General features: G+C 34.5%; 1 protein-coding gene across 6 annotated transcripts in view; it reads left to right on the forward strand.

Moving 5' to 3' along the window:
- Positions 1-17315, forward strand: part of AXDND1 (axonemal dynein light chain domain containing 1) — a 121396-nt gene that overhangs the window by 102718 nt on the left and 1363 nt on the right. For 4 of the 6 annotated variants that reach the window (XM_031936962.1, XM_023503919.2, XM_031936963.1 and 1 more), the window contains 4 exons: positions 13011-13241; positions 13404-13514; positions 15578-15669; positions 16622-16920. In XM_031936962.1, coding sequence (XP_031792822.1) covers positions 13011-13241; positions 13404-13514; positions 15578-15669; positions 16622-16920 — 733 coding nt within the window. Of the gene's footprint in view, positions 1-13010; positions 13242-13403; positions 13515-13699; positions 13780-15577; positions 15670-16621; positions 16921-17315 lie in introns of those variants that run through there. The other 2 variants (XR_004229298.1, XM_031936961.1) reach the window with 2 other exon arrangements.

Raw genomic sequence — 17315 nt, forward strand, 5'->3', positions numbered from 1 at the left:
TTTGACCATTTGTCAATTGGAGAATGGCTTGATTTCTTATAAATTTGAGTAAATTCTCTATATATTTTAGAAATGAGGCCTTTAAATGTAAAAAATGTCATGGAATTCATTTTCAAGGATTCATTCTATCCTGGTTAATAGAAGCCTGTTTGATGCTTTGCAAGGCTGCTCTGGAATTTGTAGCATGTAAACAGTGTTGTTTTATTACTCTTAATTCACCTTACTCTAGGAGAAGAGTACATATGAACATTATACATTGTAATGGAGAAAATATTACTAATGCAGATTAAACTTTAAAAACGTGTAGTATATGTTTCTATAGAGCCCCGCAGTTAAATATTTACCAGTGTACTTCTGTAATTCTATCTAAACATTGCTTAAGCTCAGTAGAAATGCAGTAGATGGCTCAGGAAACAAAATCATCATCAAACTGAAGGCTAAGAATAATAACTGACATTTACATAACACTTTAAAGTTTTCAAAATGTTTTACATTTATTATCTCATTTGAACGTCATAACATTACTTAATGACTACTACAGAATAAATACTCCATCAAAAAAGAAAAAAAAGAGAAAAAGAGAGAGAGAAAGAAAAAGAGAAAGAAACAGACAAAGAAATAAATGAGGCTCAATTAGCAGGACCTATTCTTGATGAAATCATGTGGACTCTTTGGGATCTCTGCTTCCTTTTCTAGATGTACATTTCCTATGCCTTTGATAATATGCTCTAGACTATGGATAGGAATTAAAGTTGAGTTTACTGGACTATAGTCTGTAAAATTATATTCCCCCCACCTTTTCCAAGGTGGGTCATTTGTCTTCTTTTAGTCTTGTGGTGCTTTCCCCATTCTCCACCATCTTAGACCACTGACTGTCACTAAGGAACAGTAGAGTTACTAAGTGCTTTCTCATTTATTTATTTAGGTTTGATTTCAATTCCCTATTAGCTTGAAGGAATAGGACCAGGAGGGCATCAGATCATCTCTGCATGGGCTGCTGGCCAGCCACACCTTAGGTACTTGAAGACCATAGAAATCATTAGCAAGACTTCAGATAATATAGAATAACTCCTGTCCCAAAGTCCATTAGTATGGGACTCTCTCCTTATTGGTGATGGTCTGAGTGAGGTCAGAACAGAGTTTCTAAAAGATATCTCTAACCTTTACTAGCCCTCCTACATAAAATTTTAAGGCAGTCCCCTTTGAGGACTCTTCAAGTGACAGTTCCCCTGGAACTCCTCAAGCTTGAGTCTTTAAGCATCAAGTCATTTTGGCCACTTCTGGCTTCCAACTTTGAGAGGGTAGATAGAAAAGGCCAACACAACTTCAGATCACTGAAGAAAAAGACTCTGGGAAGATATGGAAGGAGCCAGTAGTCTCCATCATGTCTTGCTATCCTCCCCTTGGGTAAGATCTAGAACACGCCCTTAGTTGAGCTAAATTATCTGGTTCTAAATGGAAGAGCTTCTTCATTCTGTATTCATGGTATGGATTCAATGTATATCATCTCTGATTTCTGGTTTGCTATGATATGGGATAAATGGACTTCTTTGCCATCTGCTATGTGTGTTTATAGTAAAACTGATAGAAAAAAAGAAAAGAAAATAGGAAAGAGTTTAAGCCTTGGATGTAGACCTTGGAATGCCTTCCCCCAAGAAATAACAAAATGATCAGAAGTTATATGGAAAGTGATCATATCCCTTAGACAAATGATATTTAAGGGAGCAAATAGATATATTTCTAACCTTGGACCCCTTCTCTCTGAGTTTAGCAAAGTGGCTTCTAGCTTCAAATTGCCCTTTTGATGGGAATGAAATTCTCCTTTGGAGAAGTGGGGAGAAGAGGCTTGCAATATCTGTATCACTTCTCTTTGAATCACACAATCTCTTTATATAGTATTTACACATGGGGGTTTGCCACTTCTTCACTACAGTACAAAAAAAGACCATTATTCTTCTGAGAAATTCACAGAGTCTGACCTGAAAGGAAATTCATATAGTAAGGCTGAAAAAACAAACAAAGATAAAAAAAATGCCAGCCATATTGTGGCGCTTAGTACACTCAAGGCACAAGCTTAGAAGAAGACAATTTGTTCAACATGATTTACAAGCAAAGCCTCAGAGGAGAAAAAAGCTAGCATTTATATTATATTTAAAGAGTTGAAAAGTAGTTTACAAATATCATTTCAACTTGTTCTCACAACCACCCTGAGAGGTATATTATATTGTTACTCCCACTTTACAGATGGGGAAACTGAGACAGAGATTAAGTGGCTTGCCTAAGGTCAGCTAATAAGCGTATGAGGTCAGATTTAAACTCAGAGTTTCTGGACTTCAAGGCCAAAAGTCTATCTATTGTGTTACCTAACTGCCTATATTACAAATTGTGACAAATTCTCCTGTAATTCTTGAAAGAAATAAGGAGACTAAACAGCTTAGTACGAGATAGAAAACCTTACTCAAGTGATAAACTCTTTACAAATCAAATTGGACCAGATACAGATGAATGGCTACATGTAACAATAAGAAGTACTAGAAGAAAATTGAAAGAAAAAATATCAGACAATTTAGAATGTCTCTTATTTAAAACACACACAGATAGAATCTGGAAAATGAGTCAAGCAAAGATAATCTAAGAATCATCTGACCATCTTAAACATAAAAAAGACAAGAGAGCATTTTTCAAGAATTCATGAATAAAAACTGTCCAAACCTATTTTTAGAATCAGAGCACAAGGTGAAAATGGAAAAAATCCATTAGTCACCTTCTTAAAGAAATCCCTAAAAGAAAAGTCTCAGGAATGTTGTAGCCAAAAGCTAGAGTTTTCAGGTCAAAGAATAAAGACTAAAAGCAACTAGGAACAAATTTATTTCAAGCACCAAAAATCAGTCAAGATCATAAAAGGAGTGAAGAGTTATAATATGATATTCCAGAAGACAAAAAATAAAATCATAACTAAGAATAACTTGGCCAGCAAGTTTATGTAAAATCTTTCAGTGGAACTATTAACTCCAGGTTGCCTATTTCATTGGGCTTGTATTCTACAGAGTTCACTATACTCAGAAAGCCACAATAAATTTTGTCCAGGTTCTAAACATGTCCTTGCTATAGATTTCCAATCATTAGGAGTTAAAACTTCAAAAGCCAAATTCTCTAATATCATCTTAACATAAGACAATGTAGATCCATAAAGAGTGCAAGCCTTTTTCAGATCTTTGATAATTTCTAGATTAAGTAGAGTGTATTTTCTTTTTTCTTGATCTGAAGAGTCAAACCCTTCAATCACAGGATACATTTCTATTCTTAAATCAGATGTATCTTTCCCTTCCTCTTTAGCTTTAATTAGTGCCTTTTGCAATCATGTCATAGGGGTGGACATAACTGCTGCATGATGGTGTCACTGTCCCTCCCACTCCTCCTCTTCCCTCCACCCACAAAGGGGAAATTGAGGGGGGAGGGAGGTGAGGTGAGGAATGATCTAAGGGTGTCTACTTGGGTGTAACTGAGCTGTGAAAGTGAGAATCACCACACTCTTTAAACTTATCAGCTTGGTACTTAAGATCTAATTCTCCATGCCTTTCAGTTGCTTTATTAGTACCATCCCCCTCTTCTTCTTTCTTCTCACACTTCCTTGTCTGGCTGTTCTCCTTAAAGCTTTTCTTTCTTTTAGAACTTGTGGGCTCCTTTAAAGCCAATTGTATTATGTTGTATATATAGAATGTTTAGGAATTGAATCAGGACCATTATCATTGTAATATTCAATTAGTTGCTCTTCCACTAGTTTCCACTTGTCTAGTTCTATTTTTTCTTCCTTAGAGAACCAAGGAGACATGCATTCTAATGTTTCTAAGAGTCCAGTGATCTAGTTCCAAGTTACAATCAAACCTAGGTTCTTTATTAGCTTAACTATGCTTTCTACACATTTCCTTTAGGGTGGGGAAGGCTTTTTCCTTAGCATTTGTCCCATTTCAGTTGAAACACTAGTTTAACCCTTACCAAAGTTTCCTGCTTGTCTATTTTTGTACTCATCCTATTTCTAGGTCATGGGGATTTCTCCAATGAACTCACAATCGTGTCAGTCGAACTGCTGAGTATAAATCCTTATATCCATGTTCAGGTGCCAAAATGTAATGTCCGGGCTAGCTTTCTGGAGATCCTCCAGAAGGGCCTTGGTTTCAGCAGGATAGACATCATGAGAATGGACAAGAATAGAATCTAAATTCTAAATTCTTTATTCTGGCCCAGTCTTGATGCAGGAGGCATGAGAGCCACCACAAAGCTGGTCAAAGATAGAATGTCTATCTTCCAGTCCCTGTTGGCCCTTATATACCTTATTGTAATTACATAATTAATACTGATTATGTGTGAACTTAGAGAACCATTACATCACCATACTAAGTACTAAGTATTATGTGATCTAGAGAACAATCATCTCATCAATTCCACTGAGTTACCACCTTGTTTCAAGTATACTTCTCCAAAGTTCTGCCCTCTGGAATCTTTAATAAATAGAGGATATCTCAGTATTCCTGTTGAAGACAGTAGAGCTTTATAAATAATTTGAAATGTAAATATGGAAGTTGAGAGAAACATAGAATGTCAAGTGCATCTAAAAAATTGCAAGGGACCATACAATAATGAAGTGTTTATATTTACAAGGAAGAAACAAGTTTCTTCTCAGCTAATAAACAGACATATATTAAGTCCTTATTATGTTCTAGGAGAAAAAAAAATAAAAATGTGATCTCTATCTTCAAATAGCCCATATTCTAATGTGAGAGATAACATGTAAATATATCTTGTTTACAAGATATATGCAGAGTAGATGGAAAGTAATCTTTAATGGAAGGCATTAAATATAGCAGTTGGAACTGAAGAGGCCCTTTTGCAGAACATAGGATTTCAGATGAATCTTGAAGCCAAGGTAGCAAAGATGAGGAGCAAGAGCTTTCCAGGCATGGAGAATAGCCAACACAAATGTTTGGAGTTGCGAGATGGAGGGTTGTGTGGAAAAAATTAGTAATTAGACTAAGGTAGCTGGAATATGTATATGTATATGTATATATATATATATATATATATATATATATATATATTACATTATGGGGAAGAAAATAAGAAGACTGAAAATGTATGAAGATTCCAGATTGTAATCGGCATTGATGGGGGGAGAGGCTTTTTTTAATTTTAAGAATAAAAAATTAAAGAGATATGCATGGACATTGTATCATAGAAGGCATAGCCAAGATGGTAGAGTAAAAGTGGAGACTCAATTGAGCTCTCCCAATCACGATGAAACAATCTCCAAGTCCAGGACAGCAGGAAAGTTCTGTTTTAGTGAGATGGTAGTCAGAATCCAGCAGAGACATGAAAAGCAGGCCATTCCAAGGCAAGAACAGCACAAGCTATTCCAGGGCACCAGTAGAAGAACTTGGACATAGTTTATCAGTGGCAGCAGTGGCTTCAGGATCTCTCAAGTCACAGATAATTAGTGGGTCAACTGGTCAGAAGAAAATTATAGAGGATACTTGCTGGAATTGAGTGTAGGGCCATGTCTCATTGCCCATAGAGAGTTCTGGGTCCCAGTCCAAGACCTAAAAGGAGCACTAGCTTATTAGTGCTTTTAGCTGAAGGGGTATAGGGAAAAGAGTGGAGTGCTTGTGGTCATTCACAGACCAGAGCATAGACCAGGAGAGCAGTGACCACACCTCTCTTTAGATCATACCATTTTGGAAGACCAAAAACTTGCAGACACTGGAGCTAGTTCTGAAAACAGCAGCAAGAAAGGCCTGAACCTTGGGACAGAGCTCAACTTTAATGTAAAGTTAAAAGTCAAGAAATAGGCTGGAAAAATAAATAAATAATAATAATAAAAGAAACTGACTATAGAAAGTTACTGTGATGATAAGGAAGATCAAGACAAAAATTCAGTAGTCTACCAAATCAAAATAGCTACATGTAAAGCTGCAAAGAAAAATGTGAATTGGTCACAGCCTGCTCAAGAGAATTCCTGAAAGAGCTCAAAAATAATTTTAAAAATTAAATAAGATAGAGAAAATATTGAGAAAAGAAATGAGATATAAGAAAATTATGAAAAGAGAACCAAAAGCTTGGAAAGGAAGCACAAAAAACCCACTTCAAAAACAGAATCACAAGGCAATTGCAAATAGACTTGTGATAAAAAGTCCCTTCCACATCCAGAGAGAGAACTATGAAGAATGAATATATATATCAAAGCATAATATTAGCCCAATTTGAGCTTATTTTTCTTTTGCAGCATGATGATTATGGAAATATATTTAGAAGAATTGCATGTGTTAAACGTATATCAGATTACTTGCTGTCTTGGGGAGGGAGAAGGGGGAGAGAGGGAAAAAAAATTGAAACACAAAGTTTTGAAAAGGTAAATATTAAAACCTGGTAAAATACATGCGTTCTTTGCATGTATTTGGAAAAATTAAATACTATTTAAGAAATTTTAAAGCTAGCATTAGCCAAATGGTTAAAGAGGCACAAAAACCCATGGAAGACAAGAATTCCTTAAAAACATGATGGGTCAAATGGAAAAGGAGATCCAAAATCTCATTGAAGAAAATCCCTTAAAAATTAGAATTGGGTAAATGGAAGCTAATGATCCCATGAGATAGCAATAAACAATTTAAAAATTAGCAAAAGAATGAACAAATAGAAGACAATGTGAAATATCTCATTGGAAAAACAACTAACTGGGGAAATAGTTTGAGGAAGTAAATGGAGGAAAATTTAAGTTCGTAATCATAACCATGAATATGAATGGGATGAAATCCCCCATAAAATGGAACTAGATCACCGAGTGCATTAATAATCAAAATCTTACAATATGTTTTTTACAAGAAACATATCTTGAGCAAAGAAATGCACAAAGAATAAAGATAAGGAGCTGGAGCAGAATTTATTAAGCTTCAGCTGATGTTAAAAAAGCAGGTTGTCAATCATGATATCAGACAAAGAAAAAGCAATAATAGATATAACTAAAGAGATAAGCAGAGGCCTATATTTTGATGAAAGATACCATAAAGAACGAAGTAATATTCGTACTAAATATTTATGCACCAAATGCTATAACATAAAAATTCTTAAAGGAAAAGTTAAATGAATTATAGGAAGAAATAAAGAGTAAAACTCTACTAGTGGAGGACCTCAACTTTCCCTCTCAAAAATAAGAAAGAACCTAGATTTTTAGAAAAGTTAGATATGACAGACTTATGAAGAAAATTGAATGAAAATAGAACAAAATATACCATTTTCTTTGTGGTACATGGCACCTACACAAAAATCAACCATGTAATAGGAAATAAAACCTCACAATCAAATACAGAAAATCAGAAATATTAAATTCATCCCTTTCAGATCATAATGCAATAAAAATTACATTCAATAAAAGACTTTGCAAGCATAGAACAAAGATTAATTGGAAACTAAATCTAATCCTAAAGAATGAAAGGATAAAAGAACAAATTACAGAAACAATAATTTCATGGAAAAATGACACAATGAAACAACATGCCAAAATTTATGGGACGTAGTTAAAACAATATTTAGAAATTTTATATCTTTAAATTTAACATCAATAAAATAGAGAAAGAACAGATTAGTAAACTGGATGTGCAATTAAAAAAAGAAAACAAAAAGGGATCAAATTAAAACTCTTTAATTAAATACCAAATTGAAAATCTAAAGAAAATAAAATTGAAAACAAGAAAACCATTACATTAATAAAACTAGGAGCTGGTTTTATGGGGATGGATACAATAAAATAGATAAACTATTGTTGAATTTGATTCTTTTTTTTTAAAGAAGAAAAACAAATCAACCGTATCAAAAATGAAAGAGGTGAATTAACTACTAATGAAGAAAAAATTAAAGGAATTATTAAGAGCAATTTTGCCTAATTACATGCCAATAAAGCTGTCAATCTAAGTGAAATGGAAGACTTACAAAAATTACTCAAATTAACAGAAGAGGAAGAAAGATACTTAGATAACCCTATCTTAGAAAAAGAAATTAAAGAAACTCTCAATGAGCATCTAAGAAAAAATACCCAGGACCACATGGATTCACAAGTGAATTCTACCAAACAATTAAAGAATGATTAATTCTGGTACTATATAAAATTGTGAGGGAAATAGGCAAAGAAGGAGTTCTATCAAATTCATTTTATGACATATGGTGCTGATACCTAGAGTAGAAAAGCAAAAACAGAAAAAGAAAACCAAAGACCAATTTCCCTAATGGATATTGATTCATAATTTTTTAATACTTGCAAGGAGCCTACAGCAATAAATCACAAAAATCATATATCCCGTATCAAGTGGGATTTATACCACTGATCCCAAGGCTGGTTCAATATAGGAAAACTGTCTGCATAATTGAACATATCAATAACAAAACAACAAAAATCATATATTATCTCAATAGATACGAAAGAGCTTTTGACAAAATTTAATATGCATTCTTGTAAAAACACTGGAAAGCAAAGGAATAAATAAAGCTTTTCTTAAAATGATAAATAGCATCAATCTAAAACTATCAACAAACATTATCTATAATGGAGATAATCTAGAAGCCTTCCCAGTAAGATCAGGGATAAAGTGATGATGCTCATTATCACCACTATTATTCAATATTGTTCTAGGGATTCTAACTGTAGCAATAAGAAGAAAGAAATTGAAAGAATTAGAATAAACAAGAAAACAAAACTATTATACTTTGTAGATGATATCATTGTATATTTAGAGCATCCTAGTGAATCAACTAAAAAGCTAGTTAAAACAATGAGTGGATTTTAAGCAAGTTTCTCTGTTAAAAATACATTTCTCAAATATATAGACAACAAATTTATATGAAAATGTCATTCCCAATTGACAAATGGTCAAAGAATATGAACATTTTTCAGACAAAGAAATCAAAGTTATCTACAGTCATATAAAAAATTTTTTAAATCACTATTGATTAGAGAATTACAAATTAAAATAACTCTGAGGCACCAACTCATACCTATCAGATTGGCTAATATAACAAAAAAGGAAAATGACAAATGTTGGAGGGGATATGAGAACACTAGGACACTAATGAACTGTTGGTGGAATCATGGACTGATCCAACCATTTGAGAAAGCAATTTGGAACTATGCCCAAGAGCTATAGAACTATGTGTACCTTTTGGCCCAGCAATACCACTATTGTAATATATATATATATATATATATATATATATATATTACAATATTATATAGTGTAATATATATATAATATATATTATATATATTATCTGTATATCTATCTATCTCTATATACGTACCATCTGTATATCTATCTATCTATCTCTATATATGTACCATCTGTATATCTCTCTATCTCTCTATATACTATCTGTATATCAAAGAGATAAAAATTAAAATGAGAAAAGGACTAATGTACACAAAAATATTTATAGCAGCTCTTTTTGTGGTAGTAAAGAATTGGAAATTGAGGGCATATCCATCAATTGGGGAATGGTTGAACAAGTTGTGAAATATAATTGTAATATAATATTATTGTGCTATAAGAAATGATGAACATGATATAGAATGAAGTGAGCAGAATTAGGAGAACATCATATCTGGTAATACTAATACTATATGATGAACAACTGTGAATGACAACAATTCTTAGCAATAAAATGATTCAGGACACTTTCAAAGGACTCATGATGAAAAATTCTGTCTGCTTCCAGAGAAAGAACTGATGGACTCTGAATGCAGACTAAATGATATTAACTTTTTTTTTACTTCCCTCCTTCTTTTGTTTTTTGGGGAGTGGGTTGAGTTTTCTTCCACAAAGTGACTAACATGAAAGTATGTTTTATTTTATTGCACATGTATAACATATCAAATTGCTTACTATCTCAAGATGGGATAGGGAAAGAGGAAAAGATAGAATTTAGAACTCAAAACTTTAAAGAATGTTAAAAAGTATTTTCACCTATAATTGGAGAAAAAATATTTTTAAAAATTTATTTGGAAACAGTTACATGGGAAAAATCTTTGCAAGTTTCTCTGATAAAGGTATGATATTTGAAATTTATAAGAAACTGATTCAAATATATAAGAATGTCAGCTATGTACAAATCAATAAATGGTTAAAGAATTTTAGGAGGGAATCCTTAAAGGACAAAATCCACCAATTGACAGAATATAAACTATTAATTTTAAAAAGTAAGTTTAAACAACTCTGATGTTTTTTTTACCTCCCATACATCATTGGTAAAGATTGGTAAAGAAAACAATAAAGAAAAATGACAGTTGTTGGAAGGAAAGGAGTAGACACTGTATGTAGACCTACATTTGTCATTCCATAAAGCCATTTGAAGCTGTGCCCCTCGTATCCCGAATTGTATATACTCTTTCATTAAGCTATATCACGATTAGGTATACAATTCAAAAAACATTAAAGAGATGGAAATGATCATAGATACAACAATATTTATAGGAGCTTTTAAAAAAATGTAATATAATTGGAAACAGAGTCAAGCCAACAAGCAACAATCCTTGCTCAGTTTGCTTACAGTAGCTAACACAAAAACAATTAGGGACAAATAGAATATAAATTAAATTCATGATAATCTGAGAGAGAAGACATTAAGGTTTAAAAGGGCTAAGAAAGGATTCTTTTAGAAGTGGGGCCCAACAATGAAGGAAAGGCTGGATAAATTATGGTACATGTAATGGAATATTATTGTGCTGTAAGAAATGATGAAAGCGGGTACTTTCAGAAAAAACTTAGGAAGATTTGTATGAACTGCTGCAGAGTGACATTTAAAGAGTTAAGAGAAAAAATTATATAGTAACATCATAAAGGCAAAAAATATTTGAAAGACTTGAGAACATTCATCAATCAGAAATCCAGAAAACCAATCATAAGTCATCCTGCCCTCCTATGACAAACAGGTGATGAAGCCAAAGGACAGAATGAAACACATTTTTGGACATGGCTTTATTGGATTTGTTTTGCTTGACTAGTCTTATTTGTTATGAGAATTGTATTTTTCTTTTTTATTAGGGGTGGGGGAGAAATTGATTGCTGGAGCTGCTATAATGTTGACAAAATTTAGAAGAATATAAAAGGGAGCACCAGCCCTAAAGTCAGGAGGATCTGAGTTCAAATTTGGTCTCAGACACTTAACACTTCCTAGCAGTGTGACCCTGGGCAAGTCACTTAACCCCAATTGTCTCAGCAGCAGAAGAAGAAGAAGGAGAAAAAGGAGGAAGAAAAGGAGGAGGAGGAAGAGAAGGAAGAGGAAGAGGAGGAGGAGGAGGAGGAAGAGGAGGAGAAGGAGGAAGAGGAGGAGAAGAAGAAGGAGAAGAAGGAGAAGAAGAAGAAGGAGAAGGAGAAGGAGAAGGAGAAGATGAGGAAGGAGAAGGAGAAGAGAAAAGGAGAAGGAAAAGAAGAGAAAAGGAGAAGGAGGAGAAAGAGGAGGAGGAGGAGGAGGAGAAGGAGAAGGAGAAGAAGAAGGAGAAGATGAGGAAGGAGAAGGAGAAGATGAGGAAGAAGGAGGAGGAGGAGGAGGAGGAGAGAAAGAAGAAGAGGAAGAAGAAAAAGAAAAGAAGAAGAAGAGATAAAAGGAACTAAAGAGAGAAATGAGAGCATTATTATTTAAATGCATTGAAGGGAACTGAAAAAATTCCAAAAAGAAACAAGGACAGGCAGGAGAGGTCTGAAAGTAACTTACTGAATTTATTATATACTTTTTAAAAAAAGTTTGATATGTATATATTTCCTCCCCCTCTTTATCTATGCTCATCATTTTAATCAAAACTTCTAACTGGGGGTTTTCCCAAGGTTCTGTCCTGGACCTTGTCTATTTACTCTCTCAAAGACCTCATCAGTTCCTATTAATTTAATATCTCTAAGCAGAAGACTCACCATAGATCTATATATTCAACTTCATTGTCTCCTGTAAGCTTTAGCCCCTTGACACCAGTTACTATGTCAAACCATGTTCTAGTGACATCTCAACTCAATATTTCCAAATTTTAATATTAATATTTCTCCCTAAAATCCACCCCTCTTCTAAACCTCTCTATTTCTGTCAAAACCATCTCTACTTAATGGAATCTCAGTTAATTGTCACAACTTCCTAACATCTCAGAATTTTCCCTCCTTGTCCCAAAGAACCTCCAGGCTATCATGGTGCCCTTGGTTCTTTGCATCCTGCCCTGGAAGTCTCCAGATATCCTTGAATCTTGTCATGTGTGTCCTAATTATGGCATGAATGTCATTAAATTTCCATCTTCCTCCCAAAAGTCTCCTTGTCCCAAATCCTGACTGAATTGTCAACAGTCAGCCTTATTTATTCCTATGATAATTATTTCAAATATTACTCATTATTTTTATTCATTGTGCTAATAATAGATATATTAGAATTATAAAGCACTTAGAATATAATGTACAATTATATAAATATTAGTTATAGAGCACTTTAAAGTTTGTGAAAGCACTTTGTATACATTATTTCATTTGATCTTCACAACAGCCCTTTAAGGTAGCTACTAGATATTTTATTATCCCCATTTTACAGATATGTAAACTGAAGTTCAGAGGAGAGAAATAATTTGCCCATTGTCACAAGTGATTGTATATAATTAATAAGAACAATGACTAGCATTTATATAGTACTTTAAGATCCTTGCAAAGTGCTTTACCTATGTTTTCTCATTTGAAAACAGTCTTGTAAAGTAGGCACGATTATTAGTATCAGTTTACATTTGAGGTGACAGAGAACGGGAGATTGGGTATCTTTGTCCATGGTCAAACAGCTAAGAAGGGGATCAGAGGATTTGAATCCCTCTCCTGGGCACACTCCTACGCCAAATAAATCCCTTTCTAGTATAACAAGTTGCTTACATTAATGCAATATAATTACCAATATAACCTTGGGCGCTGAATGCCCCAAATCTGTAAACCTACTAATTGCTTTGCTTTCCTCGGCAGCTAGTCGTAGACAGCAAGACCTATGATGTCAGCGGATGGGAAAAAACTTTTGGGGAGATGGCACAGCAATATTTGGATGAGAATTTTAAGTTGGAAGAGACTCCAAAACGAATCTCATATTTAAGGCCAGCAAGAGAAAGTGAGCCTCAGAGAGGCAGTAACTGGTGGGAGAAGAGTACTTTCGAGATGGCGCAAAAAAAGGCGGAAGCTTTTCCAAAACGAAGTTTACAAGTAAGACAATGGAGGGAATTTGAGATTCCGAGGGGCTGTACCTGGAGGAGCATGATAGGTAGACTATTTGGGGAAGGCGGGGTGAGGACAGATAATAAAAATGGGATAGGGCTGGAAACTTGCAGTAATGTTCTCGGTGATCATCTTTGCATCTCCTTGCAGAGGGAGCGTGAGCATACTGTAGCTCCAAAGGAAAGTGTTATTTGGTATGCTGGAAAAGATCAAAATATCCATTCCAGACCTCTGACATTAGAAAACTTGACACCTACAGAGGTAAATGTCTGGATTACACATTTAACTCAATAATGTTGCGAAGGTGATGGAACAGGAGTAAGCATTTATTAAGCACCAACTAAAGCCTTCACAAATGTGGTGTTATTTAATCTTATTAAATACTAAATTGACTGTAAGTACTACCTTTATTGTAATTTTGTAATCCCATCACAATCACTTTACAGCAAACCCAGCAGTAATATCGGAAGAAATTCCCACCATGATATTTTTCTAAATGATGTGTGTATTCCTCACTGATCTCTGGGTAAGTCATCTTCCCTCAGGTCTCTGGAGAGTCACGGGCCTGCACTTTGACAAACAGAAGGTGTTTTCCCCTCATTGTCCTTCTACCTGGCATACAATCTTCCCTTATTTCTCATGTCTCCCTTCTCATCACCTCATTTCTTTCCCCTCTCACTTCTTCCTAATTCCTTCTCTAGAAAGTCAAATGGTTCAGTGGGTGGAGCACTGGGCCTGAGGTAAAAAAGATCCAAGTTCCAAATTTAGCCTCAAAATTACACTAGCTGCATGTCCCTGCACAAGTCACTTCACTGCTCTCTGCCTCAGTTTTCTCCTCTGTAAAAGGGGAATAATAATAATAGCACTTACCTCCTAGGCTTGTTGTGAGTATTCAAGTGAGATTATATTTGTAAAGTACTTATACTTAATAAATGCTATACAGATATTAGCTATTATCAAAATTTTGAGTCCTTTTCATAGTTTGAGAGCCATATATAAATATACATATTATATATATAAAATAACAAACAATAAAATATACAACATAAAATATAGTGTATTTTACTACTATTATATTATTACTACTATTATTATAACTACTGCTGCTTCTGCTGCTACTACCACTACTACCACACCACTACCATTGTCACCACCACCATCACTACTACTACTCCCATTCCTTCCATCATCACTATTACTACTCCTACTACTCCCACTACTACCACCATCACCCCTACTACTGCTACTACTACTGCTGCTGCTTCTGCTGTTGCTACAATTACTAGCCAGCATTTATAAACCACTTTATGGTTTACAAAGTATTTTACAAATTATCTCATTTAATCTTTTCTTTTCTTCAGAGTACTGAAGTACATTTTCTTCCTTTCCAAACTTAGGAGTCACCTTCACTTAATTCTTTACACCTCCCATCTTTAAATCTAAGCTTCATTCCTCAGTTACTAAATTTTTTTCATCACCAATTTCTCAGGCCTATGGACATTAATTCATCCTTCTAATCTATAGATGCAGAGAGAAAAGAGATGTTTAGATGATTCTATCCAGCATTAGGAGCCAGTTATATAACAAGAGTTATATGTTACTTCGTTTGATCTTTAAGACAACCATGCCTTGTAAGTGTCATTATCACCCCTACTTTATAATTGAGCAAACTGAGGTTAAGTGACTTGCCTAGAGTCATATAGCTAAGTAAGTGAGGTTGGATTCAACCTTATCTTTTTGACTTTAGACCCGGCAAGTGGTAAAGCCAGAATGGAAAGCCCAGTTTTCTAATTCTACTGTACAGCATTTTTAACCCGTTGTTTTTAATGCTATTAGTAATGTCTTTAACTTTAGGTTTCCATCTTTTTTTTGAATCAAATATAAAATCTTAACTCCTTTTGTCTTCCCTTTTTGCCCATTTCTGAGGTTCTTTTCAAGATTTGTTTTTATCTGAAACATTAATCAGCTGATTGGGTAAAAATCTTTTTCTAACCCTAAGATTCTGTGATTTTAAATACTGTGTATAAATTCTTTTTTTTAAAGGAAACTCCTTCTTTCTCATCTTTTCTTCCTTTCATTGAACTCTTCTTTATTTATGACCCTTTCCCCATATCCAGCCCAGCTCTGATATCATCCCAAACCTGAGTGATTTGGTGTTCGGATAGAAAAGACAACTTTGACAAATCAGTAACTCTGTTACTTGTCCTCACCAGCTAAAACTGGAGACTAGGTCATGAATAGAAATGTCCTAGAGCTTCTCAGCCAGCTGAAGTTTTCCTTGCTGAAACCCTTCACTTGTTCTCATCTTCCATTTCCTTTGTTAGGAAGAGCTGACTGCCCTGGAGAAATTCACCAACAACGAAAAAGAAAGATATGAAGCCCTACAACTGATTGAAAGTTTAAAATTTAAACTTCTGTAAGTATTAGGCACCCTCATGGAAGAAGAGCAAGGAGAGTACTCCTTCTGTCTGGAAATGTTTTCATATAGCAAAGATTGAAAACTATAAACAGTGTTTTAAGTTGAAGGCAATTGAAGCAATGGCTTCTTTTATAGCCTTCAATCATTCCTCTAGTTTTCATTTAGAGATAGAGTATTGAATGGTAGTTTCCATTTATCCACTTTGGGGCTCCACCCTGTAGTAAAGAAGGAAGGCAATAGCCAATCCCATTGCTACTGTGCCCTCCATCCCTTCACAAGGGATGAATAAAGTAAAATTAGCATCCATGGTAGGATCAAGAACCCAGTAAAATGACCCCTAAGTCTTCTTTTCCATGGCCAATTCAGGGACAAATTGTAAGAATTATTGGGAAACAAATTATTGGGAGAATCTGTGGAACAAATCACTTAACCCCAATTGCCTCAGCCAAAAAAAAAAAGTCACATCAATTCACGGACTCTGTTTAATTCTCTAAGAATATATCTGAGAGTAGTGCCAACTTTCATTGATAGAGAGATTTCAAATTGATGCCCAAATTCACTTGGAAATTTGAATGAGGGGTAGCTAGCTGATGCAGTGGACCTGAGTTCAAATCTTATCAGACACTTAACACTTCCTAGCTGTGTGATTTTGATCAAGTCAGCCCCAAAATGTGAAAGTTAATGTGAATAAAACCACAGGTCCACTCTTTAATGAAAAGTTACTGAAAGTTGCATCTCCTTGTTTACATAAGAATCAGAATTATATAATTATATAAGAGCCAGAATTCTGAACATCCTGACTGTCAGATTCCATTTGGAAATCTTGATATGCATAGATAATCCTGACAAATTCTTTCTTTCTACTGATAAATTCTTGTACCAAAGAGATTTATAAATACTACCTATCTCACCATCTGCCTCCACCCCATGGGGGTTTTGCCTATAACAGGGATACAGAAGCTCGTGTCCAACATGCAGAAGAGAAATTTGAAGAAATCAGTGAGAAGCTGACTGAAGCACTTGCCAAAAACCGTCAGCTGCAGAAGGAGCTGGAAAAAGCCAATGAATCTTTAAAGGTTATCCTGGCTAAAGAAACACCCAAAGATGAGGCTGAGGGAAAAGATGAGGCTAAGGATAAAGATAAAGATAAAGATAAGGATAAAGAGAAAGAGAAAGAGAAGACTAAAACTGAGGATAACATTGAGGAAGAGGAAGAGGACAAAAAACCAGGACCCTCTGAAAAGAAAGGTGATGGTTATTTCCTATGCTTAGAATAACTCTTAAATGTTTTAGAAAAGCTAAAGAACATTCAAAACACCTTCCTGGTCTGTACTTGTAATCACAGAATTTTAGAACTAAAAGGAATTACAATTTCCTATCATTTGACAGTTTAGGAAACAGAAGACCCAGGATAACCTAAGGAGATATTGTCTGAAGTTGCACACAGCAGTTTTGGATCTAGAATCCTGAGCTCTTTCTACTTTGTCATATTAGTAATGTGTATATTAGAAAGTCAGAAACAAGAACCCAGAAAATCCTGTTTAAAAGCCAGGTTTTGAGGAAGTTTGCCAGTTTTGTGAAGATTATAGAATCACAGCATTTCAGAAGTTAAAGGAACCTCAGAAACCTGGAGCTAGATTGGT

This window comes from Sarcophilus harrisii, chromosome 4, assembly GCF_902635505.1.
Source record: "Sarcophilus harrisii chromosome 4, mSarHar1.11, whole genome shotgun sequence".
In the NCBI taxonomy this organism is placed as follows: Eukaryota; Metazoa; Chordata; class Mammalia; order Dasyuromorphia; family Dasyuridae; genus Sarcophilus; species Sarcophilus harrisii.